The sequence below is a fragment of the Nicotiana tabacum genome, chromosome 23 (assembly GCF_000715075.1).
Source record: "Nicotiana tabacum cultivar K326 chromosome 23, ASM71507v2, whole genome shotgun sequence".
In the NCBI taxonomy this organism is placed as follows: domain Eukaryota; kingdom Viridiplantae; phylum Streptophyta; class Magnoliopsida; order Solanales; family Solanaceae; genus Nicotiana; species Nicotiana tabacum.
Genome location: NC_134102.1, coordinates 100,268,888 through 100,282,231, shown reverse-complemented (window position 1 = coordinate 100,282,231; position 13,344 = coordinate 100,268,888). Strand labels below are relative to the sequence as shown.

At 41.5% G+C, this 13,344-nt stretch overlaps 1 protein-coding gene across 1 annotated transcript; it reads right to left on the bottom strand.

The window, feature by feature from the left end:
- Positions 1–1,141: 1,141 nt before the first annotated feature.
- On the bottom strand, positions 1,142–2,185 carry LOC142177294 (uncharacterized). The gene is made up of 2 exons (XM_075245769.1): positions 1,233–2,185; positions 1,142–1,148 (listed from the first exon to the last, which is right to left on the bottom strand). The coding sequence occupies exons 1-2, from the start codon at positions 2,183–2,185 to the stop codon at positions 1,142–1,144; spliced, it is 960 nt and encodes a 319-aa protein (XP_075101870.1).
- Between the last annotated feature and the right edge of the window lie 11,159 nt (positions 2,186–13,344).

Genomic DNA, 13,344 nt, shown 5'->3' with positions numbered 1-13,344 from the left:
ACAACCCTTGGTTTCTTGTAACCACTTCTAGCCCTTTTACTTTTACTGTTTGTACCAGAATCACCTATATTTCTCTTCTTTGGATTAACAGTTGAGGATTATTGTGATTCAGCAAACTAGTACATAAACAAAACTATAATTAGTGAGCTATATGAATTATTAGAGGCATAAATAACTTAAAAGTTAAAACTTTACCTCTGGTGGGGCTTTAACCTTGGTTTTAGGATTGAGATTCTTTGGACAACCCCTTTTGTTATGATTGGCTTCCTTGCAGATTGAGCATGTCATAGTTATGCCTCTTTTTGGTAACTTTTCAGCTCTTTTGATTTCTCCAACCTCATTTTTTCTGTTCTTTTTTGGTCTTCCAATAATTTTCACCACTGGAAGAGGCTCAACCTTTGGATTATCAGTTTCTGGCCACATTGCCATACATGACACAGGTTGAATAAATTATGAATATGCCTTCAGATATGTCTCTTTCTTGTACCAGCTTGAAATTCCCTCTGATGCATCCTGCCTCAAACAGTGCATTGCTGCTATAGCATGTGCACATGGGATCCCTTTTAAATCCCATGCTGTGCAACTGAACTTTTCAGCTTCTAAGTGTACAATATGTTTCTTGTTTACCTCTTCTGACACTTCAAACCCTTCATCTCCATTCCAATCTATTATTATTTGCATTAATTTTTCCATATTTTTTATAGAACACCTTCATTGCCATTGGAGATATCCCATCCACCCATGTCTCGGCAAATGCCTTGGACTTGCTCACCCTAATCATCACTTTAACTCTAATTTCTTCCAACATAGTAACAATAGGCTTGTTCCTAGGGCCTATGATCTAGGCATTAAAGCTTTCTGCTATATTATTGTCTACACTATCACATTTGGAGAATGTTTAAAAGTAAGTCTTGCACTATCTTTCCTTGTTGTATCTGCTTAAGTCTTCAACAATCCCATTCCCTAGATGAGCTAGACCATCAAGCTTTCTCATAAAATCTGTCTCATAAGTAGCCCTAACACAATCCCAGAATCTTTTCCTTCTTTCTATCTCTCTCCCATTTCTATGCCTAATTTGCTAAAATGTGCCTAGCACACATCATATGCTCACATTCAGGTAGTATTTCTTCAACTACAGATATCAATCCCTGTCATTCAAGAACAAAGAACATGTACTTAGAAACATAATAATAGTAATAAAATGCATATTTAATATAAAGATAAAGACTTACCTTTTGCACGTCACTAATGATAGTGAGCTGTGAACCATCTCCCAAGTGAATGTCTTGTTGAAAAATCTTAAAAAACCATCTCCATGTCTCTTTTTTTCCTGGGTAACTACTGCCCATGCCACTGGAAATATTTGGTTGTTTTCATCTTTGGCAACAACTATTAGGAGCCTTAAGAAAGCATTCATCCAGACATATACATTTTCTACAACCTGTAAGAATCCCTTCTTCATAGCATCAAAGAAAATGTAGAAAGAGTTGAATTGTTTCTTCCCATCTACTGTATCTGTCAACTTAACCACACATGTGCTACCAGGATTACTTTTGAGCAAGACATCTCTGTATTCAAGAATCCTATTAAACTCTGCCACATGATCTCCCATAGCTTTCTGCAATACTAACTTCCTTGTTTTTAAACACACAACTTTGCCTACATACTTACCTAGATCTTTCCTTATCAAATCTTGAATTTTCCACCCTTTGATTGTAGGTTGTGAGATAATTCTATCTTTGAGGTACACTGCTAGATATTTTGAATTACAAAGGAAGTTGATTTCTTTCCTATGACATTTGTGTTTTGGATTGTAGGTCTTGACAGTGAAATTTTCACTTCTTCCTTCCTTGATAGCAAAGATCAACCATGGGCAGCCACCTTTACATTTAACCCTTACTCTAGTAGGCTCATTCACATACTTGTCTAACTCAACTCCCTTCTTCAAAGCATACTTTGTTACTGTTGTCCTAAACTCGGTCACATTTTCAAATACCAAACCCAACTGCCAAATCACAATCTTGCATGTTAGATCATAATTCACCTTGTTACTCTTTCTTCTACCACTTAATTGTCCTAATTCACCTTCATCGTTAGATACAGGTTCAGGTTCCTTATCAGAATCAAAGGAATCACAGTCAGAACTATCATAATATGGCTCATCTGCTAATAGTTTACCATTCATACTTCTTCTTTCTTCATTTAATAGCTAGGTCTTGTGCAACATCTTTTTCCTCTGTATTTGTCCAGTCTATTGAAGAATACTCATCTTCATTTACATCTGCATCTTGTTCACCCACCCCAACATTTAAAGCAACAGTAGATGGAGCAAGAAGACAATCAGATTCCATGATGCCTCTTTTAATGCTAACAGGTGCATTAAAAGGCTCACCCACTATACTTAAATTGGAATCTATACTTGTTATTTGACTACCAGACAAACCAATAAGACCCCCTTCCTCTATAATTGAGTCTTCACCCACATAAATATCTATTGTGTCCTCATCAGATAACAATAGTGAAAGGCCATATATGTCTCTATCATTTTTCAATTCAAACAAATTACCCCCCCTCCCCCCAAGATAGAACCATAAAGGTCTTTCCTAACTTAGTAATTCCAAAACTCCTAGCATAATCTGCCAGTTCAGGAATTGGTAAATGATCTTTATCAATATTTGAAAATATGTTCTGTCCTACCCCCAATATAAATAGGCCACACCTCACTCACCATCATCCCTCTAATTTTTAATCTTAGGTTAAAATATTTTGAAGCCATATATTACCCTACTATAATGACCTGATCAGTCATTTTGAGAGTTGCATCCCCATTCCCCCATTTACTGCTCATTCTGTACTTTATAGTTATTATATGACTTGTCGGGGTAGTCAGTTTGGGTCCGAAGAGATTTCAGAATGAATTGAGACACCTAGTCTCCACGATAAAAACTTAAGTTGAAATGATTGACTAGATGTTGACTTAGGTGAAAACGACCTCGAAATAAAATTTTGATGATTTCAATAGCTCCGTATGGTGATTTTGGACTTAGAACGTGTCCGAATTGTTAATTGAAAGTCTGTAGTTAAATTAGGCCTGAAATAGATAAAATAGAAATTTAAGTTTGGAAGTTTGACCAGGGAATTGACTTTTTGATATCAGGGTCGAAATCCAGTTCTGAAAATTATTATAGGTATGTATGTCATTTATGACTTGTGTGCAAAATTTGAGGTCAATCAGACTTGATTTGATAGGTTTCGGTATCGAATGTAGAAGTTGGAATTTCTAAGTTTCATTAAGCTTGAATTGGAGCATGATTCGTGGTTTTAGCATTGGTTGATTTACCTGCTTTCCTTGATTTGATTTAAATCTTTAACTGTAAGATGTCTTGCTGAAAATTGTTGTTCCTCCGACTACCTGCTGCATCTTTACTTTTGGGACTACGAGGTGGTTCCTCGGGAGATCTCCCTTGTACTGCATATTTATTTTGGAACTACGAGGCGGTTCCTCGGAATATTTTCCTGTACTGCATATTTACTTTTGGGACTATGAGGCGGTACCTTGGGAGATTCTCCTGTACTGCATATTTACTTTTGGGACTACGAGGCGGTACCTCGGGAGTGCCCCTGTTGTTCACCTCTATTTACTGTGCTGATATTTTCTGAAACGTCTTATTGTTTAAATCCTCAGTCATTTCAAAAGTATTATTATATCTTCTGCCTTACTTTTCCCTTAAACTAGTAGGGCCCTGACTTGACCTCGTCACTACTCTACAGAGGTTAGGCTTGGCACTTACTGCGTACCGTTGTGGTGTACTCATACTACACTCTACACATCTTTTGTCAGATCCAGGTACTTCCCATCAGACCAGGTATCAGTGAACTAGCTATACACTGAGACTTCAAGGTACTTCTGCTAGCGTCCGCAGAACTCGAAGTCCCCTTCTATCCTTATTATGTTATCTTCCTGATTTGTCTTTAGACTCTAATGAATTGAGACACTCAATATAAATTCTTAGAAGCTTGTGACTTATTTCTACCGGGTTTTGGGAGTTAAAATTATTGGGTTGCAGTTTTATATTTATTTCATATGTTGAGAATCTGGCTTCAGTTTTATTTTATGTATTTCCGCAAAAATTGTTATGCTTACCTAGTCTTAGAGACTAGGTGCTATCACGATATCCTACGGGGGGTAAATTTAGGGTCATGACAAGTTGGTATCAGAGCTCTAGATTCATAGGTATTATGAGTCACAAGCAGGTTTCGTAGAGTCTGGCGGATCGGTACGGAGACGTCTGTACTTATCTTCGAGAGGCTATGGAACTGTTAGGAAAATGTTCACTTCTTTGATTCCTTATCGTGTGCATTTGTTGACTTCAAAATTCTAAACCTTTGTTTTTCTATTATCTCACAGATGGTAAGAACACGCACAACTGGATCCGATGATTAGACACCCACGCCCATGTTGGAGCCGCAAGAGGCCGGGGTCGGTGTAGAGGCCGAGCCAGAGGCTGAGTAAGACCACGTGGTGCAGCCAAAGCACCTGCACAAGCTGCTGCAGCAGAACCACCAGTAGCTCTAGTTGGAGAGCAGGCACCTGAGACGCCTGTTACTACCCCTGCAATTCAGGAGACCCTTGCCCAGTGTTTTAGCATGTTTGGCACTCTAACTCAGGCAGGGTTAATTCCACTTGCTCCTGCCATATCTCAGGCTGGGGGAGGGAGCACAAACTCCCCCCGCTCGTACCCCAAAGCCACGGGCCCAGGTTGACCATGCCTTAGAGTTTATACTAGTGCAGCCCCTTGTCCCAGTTCAGCCCGAGGTTAAGGCAGCAGTTTCGGAGGGGGAACAATTCAAGCTTGAGAGGTACAAGAAGTACCACCCTCCCACTTTCAGCGGTTTGGCTTTGGAGGATGCTCAGGGTTTTCTTGAAGAATGTCATTGCATCCTCCGTACTATAGGTATGGTGTATTCTAGTGGGGTTTCTTTCACAGCATTCCAGCTTAGAGGAGCAACCTACCAGTAGCGGTGGGCATACGAGTTGGATAGTCTGGTTGAGGTAGCTTCACTCACTTAGACTCAATTTTCAGATATGTTCTTGAGGGAATATGTTCCTCAGAGTCTTAGAGATGCATAGCGCGCAGAGTTTGAGCATTTGCGCCAGGGTTCTATGACCGTGTCAGAGTATGCGGTCCAATTCAGTGATTAGGCTAGGCATGCACCAGCCTTGGTTGCTACTGTTCGAGAGAGGGTTCGTCGATTTATTAAGGGGTTCCACCCTAGTATCAGATTCAGTATGGCCCGAGAGCTAGAGATGGACATCGCATACCAGTAGGTGGTGTTAATTGCTAGGAGATTGGAGGGTATGTGGATCCGGGAGAGAAGAGAGAGAAGCTAAGAGACCTCAAGATTCTGGCACGTATAACAGTTCTCGTTCCCCAGCTACAGCTCGTTAGGGTAGGGGTTATGGGAGTCGCCATGTTCATTCAGCACTTCCATCCGCCAACGGTACTTCGGCCACTCCTAGGCCCCAGGATCCCTATTATGCACCACCAGTGTTTAGTGTACCTCCTGTACGGGATGCTTCCAGCTGTCAGTTCAGTCGATCAGGCCCGATCCAGTCACAACAGCCACGTCCTCCGAGAGCTTGTTTTGAGTATGGTGACACTTGTCATATGGTGAGAGATTGCCCCAGACTTAGGAGGGGTGTTCCTCCACAGATCGCTCAGGCCCCATCTATTCCACAGGTCCCTCGGGCTTCTCAGGCCATGATTACTATACCAGTTGCCACTCCACCAGCATAGCCAGCTAGGGGTGGAGGTCGGACAGGTAGAGGTTGCCCTAAAGGGGGAAGCCAGGCTAGATATTATGCCCTTCCTGCTAGGATGGAGGCAGTTGCATCTGATTCAGTTATCACAGGTATTGTTCTGGTCTATCACAGGCAGTTGAATCAGTCTTATTTGATCCAGACTCCACTTATTCTTATGTGTCATCTTATTTTGCCTCGTATTTGGGCGTATCCCGTGATTCTTTGTGTTCTTCTGTTTATGTATCTACACCCATGGGTGATTCTATTATTGTTGACTGTGTGTATCGGTCGTGTTTGATTGTTATCAGTGATTTTGAGACCAGAACTAATTTATTATTGCTCAGTATGGTGGATTTTGATATTATTTTGGGCATGGACTAGTTGTCGCCCCATCACGCTATCCTTGATTGTTATGCCAAGATGGTGACATTGGCTATGCTAGGTCTACCGCGGCTAGAGTGGAGACGTACCTTGGATTATGTTCCTAGCAGGGTTGTTTCATTTCCTAAGGCCCAACGGATGGTTGAGAAGGGGTGTGATACGTATCTGGCCTATGTGAGAGATGTTAGTGTTGATACTCCTACCGTAGAGTCAGTTCCGGTAGTAAGGGATGTTTCCCGATGTATTTCAAGCGAATCCTTCGGGTATGCCACCCGACAGGGATATTGACTTTGGCATTGATTTGTTATCGGGCACTCAGCCTATTTCTATTCCACCATATTCTATGGCCCCAGCATAATTGAAAGAATTAAAAGAGTAGTTACACGAACTGCTCGATAAGAGTTTTTTGGTCCCAGTGTATCGCATTGGGGTGCTCCTGTCTCATTTGTGAAGAAGAAGGATGGTTCTATGCGGATGTGTATTGATTACCGCCAGTTGAACAAGGTTACAGTAAAGAACAGGTACCCATTGCCACGTATTGATGACCTATTTGATCAGCTTCGAGGTGCCAGAGTGTTCTCTTAAATTAACTTGCATTCAGGCTATCATCAATTGAAGATTCGGGAGCCAGATATCCCGAAGACTGCTTTCAATACTCGGTATGGTAATTATGAGCTCCTTGTAATGTCATTTGGGCTAACCAATGCCCCAGCAATATTTATGCATTTGATAAATGATGTATTTCAGCCCTATCTTGACTCCTTCATCATTGTATTTATTGACGACATTCTGGTGTATTCCCGGAGTTGGGAGGATCATGAACAACACCTGAGGACTGTGCTTCAGACTTTGAGAGAAAAGAAGTTATATGCAAAATTTTCAAAGTGTGAATTCTAGCTTGATTCAGTAGGATTTTTGGGTCATATAGTTTCATGCGAAGGGATCAAGGTAGATCCGAAGAAGATTGAGGCAGTGCAGAGTTGGTCCAGACCATCCTCAGCTACAAAGATCCGGAGTTTTCTTGGCTTGGCGGGGTATTATCGCCGATTTGTAGAGGGATTCTCTTTTATTGCCGCACCTATGACCAGATTGACCTAGAAAGGTGCTCCATTCACGTGGACCGATGAGTGTGAGGAGAGATTTCAAAAGCTCAAGACTGCTTTGACTACAGCCCCAGTATTGGTGTTGCCTATAGGTTTAGGATCATATACTATGTATTGTGATGCATTGCGTATTAGTCTCGGCGCAGTGTTAATGCAAGACAGTAGGGTGATTGCCTATGCGTCCAGACAGTTAAAGGTACATGAGAAGAATTATCTTGTCCACGACCTTGAATTAGCAGCTATTGTTCATGCCTTGAAGATTTGGTGGCATTATTTGTACGGTATCCATTGTGAGGTTTATACCGATCACTGGAGTCTACAACATCTGTTTAAACAGAAGGATCTTAATTTGCAGCAGCGAAGATGGTGGGAGTTGCTTAAGGATTATGATATCACTATTCTCTATCATCCCGAAAAGGCCAATGTGGTGGCCGATGTCTTGAGTCGTAAGGCAGAGAGTTTAGGCAGCTTAGCATACTTACCGGTAACAGAGAGGCCTTTAGCCTTGGATGTTTAGGCCTTGGCCAACCAATTTGTTAGATTGGATATTTCTGAGCCAAGTCTAGTTTTGGCTTGTGTAGTTTCTCAGTCTTCTCTTTATGATCGTATCAGAGAATATCAGTATGATGACTCCCATATGCTTGTCCTTAAGGACACAGTTCAGTACAGCGATGCTAAGAAAGTCACTATTGGAGATGATCGTGTATTGTGAATGCAGTATATGTCACGCCCCAACCTCGGGGAGCGCAACCGACGCTCAACCAAGTGAACCCGGTCGAGCAAGCCTACTAAACCTTTCCTACCCGACTCATTCATAATCCAAAAGGGAATCGCATCACTATTTGTAAAACAGGGGGGATCAGTTATATAAATATATAAACGTTGCTAGTTCATTTTCCCTTATATACATCATGCCATAGTTGAGTTCCCAAAATACAACTCGATCTAACAACCACCCCAACATACATACATGACCCACATAAATGTCTACGGAGCCTCTAAGAGTACAAAAGAGCAACATGACAATGCCGGCAACAAGCCCCCGGCTATACCTAAAAATATGAAAACTTATACAAAAGAAGGACTACATGACCCCTAGGAGAAATGGGGCTCACCAAGACTGCTGTGAGGAGAGAAAGAGAGCACCACCTATCTGCGATCGGCAGTATCTATGATGGAACCACCTACATCCATTCAAAGATGTAGCGCCCCCGGCAAAAGGGACGTTAGTATTGTCGAATAATACTAGTATGTAAGACAAACACCAATCTTAGTAGAATGAACAGTGAAACAAAGAGAAGGCAGTCATAATAATCAATAAGAGTTTCATAGAAATACAAAGAAAACACCAAGTAAGGGTCACATAGTTTCCAATTCAATCTTTCCATCTTTTTAGATTAATAATCTTTAGTGCCAAAGCCATAACTCACAATGCCACCATGTTTTTATACGGAGTCCGGTCTCGGCCCGACCGGCTAAGCCATCTCAAGTGAGACATATCCATATCCACAATGTAAATCAATAATTCCAACACAAATGCCACCATATGTATAGCATGGCGTCCGATCTCGGCCCGATCGGCTAAGCCATCTCACTTGAGACATAACCTCTTTCAATTGTTCACTAAATTCACATTTCTTTCCCATCTTTCATTACATGGCACAAACATCCTCATTTATTAAGTAGTTCTTGGCACTTGGGAACATTCTACAATTCAAGTCTTTTCCCTTTTTATCTGTTCAAATAACATCATCACATAAGGCATTGCACACATAAGGGAAGGAGCTTGGAAATAACATAATTACGTTCTCAAATAGCATGATGACATGGTAACCATTTAAAACAATTAGGGAACATGAATCTTTCAATCCAACATACTAAGGTAAAAAATTCTAGTATGATCAAGTTAGAACTTACACCTATCATTCGGACACCAGGAGTTTGATTCTAGGAAGAAGAGAGTTAGCCATACATACCTCAATTGCACTTCTTTAGACTCTACAATTATCCGGAACCCTTAGCAACCACAATCTATTTTAGCAATATACAAATTGAACCCCGAATTAGGAAAACGTTCATGGTTCTAGCTCACTTTTTCCCCACACTCTTTATCACACATGCATGCAAGATAAACCACCCTCATACCCATGAAGTATCACCCTAGTACCCCATTATAGCTATGTTTGAAATTAAGAGCTTGGGTGATGAAGTCTTACCTTTTAGGGTGAAGAATTTTGGTGCTCTACTTGAATATTTCCAAGGCTTTGAGTGATGGTTGAAGATCAATTTGATGAAAAATTAGGCCCTCCCTCTAGAACCCTCTCTCTTACTCTAGAAATATCAGAAATGAGCTTCAAAATAGACTAAAGGTGTGTTTTAACGGAATGGGGATCGGGTTTTAAATTAAGAAAAAATGTGCCCCGACACAGGTCTGCGGTCGCATATGCGACGGCATAATGGTTATGCGGTCCGCAAAGTGACCGCAGAAATGGCCCTCAGGGGCTTAAACTTTCGGCTCAGGTATGCGACCAGTATGCGGTCGCATAATACACCGCAGAACTCCCTCCGCAAAAACCCAAGAGGAATTATGTGACTGATATGCGGTCCGCATATTGATTATGCGGTCCGCATATCGATTATGCGGTCGTATAATCGGCCGCAAAACTGACCTCAAATTGGCCAAACTTACTGCTTCACTCTGCGGCCATTATGTAGTCCGCAGAGTGATTATGCGATCGCATAATGGGCTGCAAAAATGCTTTCTTCTGCGAAACATTTTCCTCTAAGTCTGTAGGGTACTGTTCAGTCCAAAAAGTCCGAACCGCAACTCGCAAGCTCGCCACGATGAAATTTTACTACAGTAACGCAGGAATCTATCTTGGCACCACGAAACCCCGAGTTTTTGGTTAAAAATTTTACGGGTCCTTACAGTATAGGCTATGTGTGCCCAATGTAGATGGTTTGTATGAATTGATTCTCCAGGAGGCTCACAGTTCGCGGTACTTCATTCATCTGGGTGCTTCAAAGATGTATCAGGACTTGAGACAGCACTATTGGTGGAGGCGGATGAAGAAAGACATAGTGAAATATGTAGCTCGGTGCCTAAATTGCCAGCAGTTAAAGTATGAGCATCAGCGACTGAGTAGATTCTTTCAGAAGTTAGAGATTCCATAATGGAAATGGGAGCGGATCACTATGGATTTTGTTGTTGGACTCCCACGGACTCAGAGGAAGTTCGATGCAGTTTGGGTGATTGTGGATAGATTGACCAAGTCAGCTCATTTCATTCATGTGGTTATTACTTACTCTTCGATGCAGCAGGCTCAGGTTTATATTCGCGAGATTATCATACTTCATAGCGTATCGGTAATTATCATCTCTGACCGGGGTACACAGTTTACATCACAGTTCTGGAGAGCCGTACATCATGAGTTAGGTTCTCGGGTAGAGTTGAGTACAACATTTCACCCTCAAACGGACGGACAGTCCGAGCGCACTATTCAGATACTGGAGGATATGCTTCGTGCGCGTGTGATGGATTTTGGGGGTGCTTGGGATCAGTTCTTTCCACTTGCAGAGTTTGCTTACAACAACAGTTATCAGTCGAGCATTCAGATGGCACCGTATGAGGCCATATTTGGGAGGTGGTGTCGGTCTCCATTGGGTTGGTTTGAGCCTGGCGAGGCTAGGCTATTGGGTACAGACCTGGTTCAGGATGCTTTGAAAAAGGTTAAATTGATACATGATCGACTTCGTACAGCCCAATCTAGACAGAAGAGTTATGCGGATCGGAAGGTTCGTGATGTTGCATTCTAGGTAGGAGAAAAGGTACTACTCCAAGTTTCACCTATGAAGGGTGTTATGAGGTTTGGGAAGAAGGACAAGTTGAGTCCGAGGTATATTGGGCCTTTTGAGATACTTAAGAAGATTAGAGAGGTGGCTTATGAACTTGCATTGTCGCCTAGTCTATCGAGTGTTCATCTAGTGTTCCATGTTTCCATGCTCCAGAAGTATCACGGCGATCCATCTCATGTGTTAGACTTCAGCATAATCCAGTTGGACAAGGATCTATCATACGTTGAGGAACCAGCGACCATTTTGGACAGACATGTTAGAAAGTTGAGATCGAAGAGCATTGCTTCAGTAAAGGTACAGTGGAGGGGTCATCCAGTCGAGGAGGCAACTTGGGAGACCGAGTATGATATGCGTAGCTGTTATCCTCATTTTTTCACCACTCCAGGTATAATTCTAAGCCCGTTTGAGGACGAACGCTTGTTTAAGATGGAGAGGATGTAACGACCCGGCCAGTCATTTTGAGAGTTGCTGCCCCGTTCCCCCATTTACTGCTCATTCTGTACTTTATAGCTGTTATGTGACTTGTCGGGGTAGTCAGTTCGGGCCCGGAGAGATTTCGGAATGAATTGAGACACTTAGTCTCCAAGATGAAAACTTAAGTTGAAATGGTTTACTAGATGTTAACTTGTATGAAAACAACGTCGAAATAAAATTTTGATGATTCTAATAGCTCTGTATGGTAATTTTGGACTTAGGAGCATTTTCGGATTGTTAATTAGAAGTCCGTAGTTAAATTAGGCTTGAAATGGATAAAATAGAAATTTAAGTTTGGAAGTTTGACCGAGGAGTTGACTTTTTGATATCGGAGTCGGAATCCAGTTCTGAAAATTTTTATAGGTCCGCTATGTCATTTATGACTTGTGTGCAAAATTTGAGGTCAATCGGACTTGATTTGATAGGTTTCGGCATCGAATGTAGAAGTTGGAATTTCTAAGTTTCATTATGCTTGAATTGGAGCATGATTCATGGTTTTAGCGTTGTTTGATGTGATTTGAGGTTTCGACTAACTTCGTATCATGTTTTAGGACTTGTTGGTATATTTGGTTGAGGTCTTGGGGGCCTCGGGTGAGTTTTGGATGGTTAACAGATAAAATTTGGACTTAGAACAATTGAAACTTGTTGTTGCCTACTGATGCAATCGCTTCTGCGGAATTTGGCTCGCAGAAGCGAGCCTGGCATCGCAGAAGCGGATGGTCCACAGAAGCGCAACCACAGAAGCAATGCAATGGTCGCAGATGCAGCCTGGGCTAAGGGGGCCTTGGACCGCAGAAGCGGACTCCATGTCCGCAGAAGTGAAGGTTGTCACAGAAGCGGGAGATTCACCGCAAAAGCGGAACCGCAGATGCGGTTAAAAATTCCGCAAAAGCGGAACCTCTGGGCAGTGTACAAAAACAGAGGGTTCCGAGTTTTTGTCATTTTTTGGACATTTCCAACACGGTTTTGAGGCGATTTTCAGAGAGAATTCACGGAAAAACTTGAGGTAAGTCACTTGTGATCATTGTTAGTCAATAATATTGGATTATCATTGAGTATTTCGACTAGATTACATGTTTTTGAGGTGAAATTAGAGGATTTGGGCCTAGGGATTTCAAAATAAGAATTTGAGATTTGGAGGTTGAGTTGATGTCGGAATTTGATAAATTTGGTATGGTTGGACTCGTGGTTAAATGGACGTTCATATTTTGTAACTTTTGTTGGGTTCTGGGATGTGGGCCCCACGAGCTATTTTTGAGTTAACTTTTGGGGTTTTGTTGAAAAATCTGTATTTTCATATGGACTTAATTCCTATAATTTGTATTGACTAAATCGAATTAATTATGACTAGATTCGAGCTGATCAGAGTCAGAAAATCGAGGGAAATGCATTCTTATTGACTGTTTGAGCTTGGCTTAAGATAAATGACTTGTCTAACACTGTGTGGGAGAAATCCCCTTAGGATTTGAAACTGTTGTAACATTTGTGATATATGAGCACCGTGTAAGCGAGGTGAGAGTGCGTACACGGGCTAAATTTGGAAATATCGATTCTGGTAGAGTAGACTTCTTTTAAATTCTTTAACTGAGTTACCTTAGCATATGTAGTGATCATGTTTAGCCTAGTATCACATGTCTATGTGCCTTAACTCTTACGTGCAATATGTGCAACAAGCTTAGCTGAATTATCTGCTTTCCTTGATTTGATTTAAATCTTTAACTGTAAAAT

Bases quoted from the DNA above. Each gene is read 5' to 3' on its own strand.
- LOC142177294 (XM_075245769.1), bottom strand. From the start codon at position 2,185: ATGAATGGTAAACTATTAGCAGATGAGCCATATTATGATAGTTCTGAC.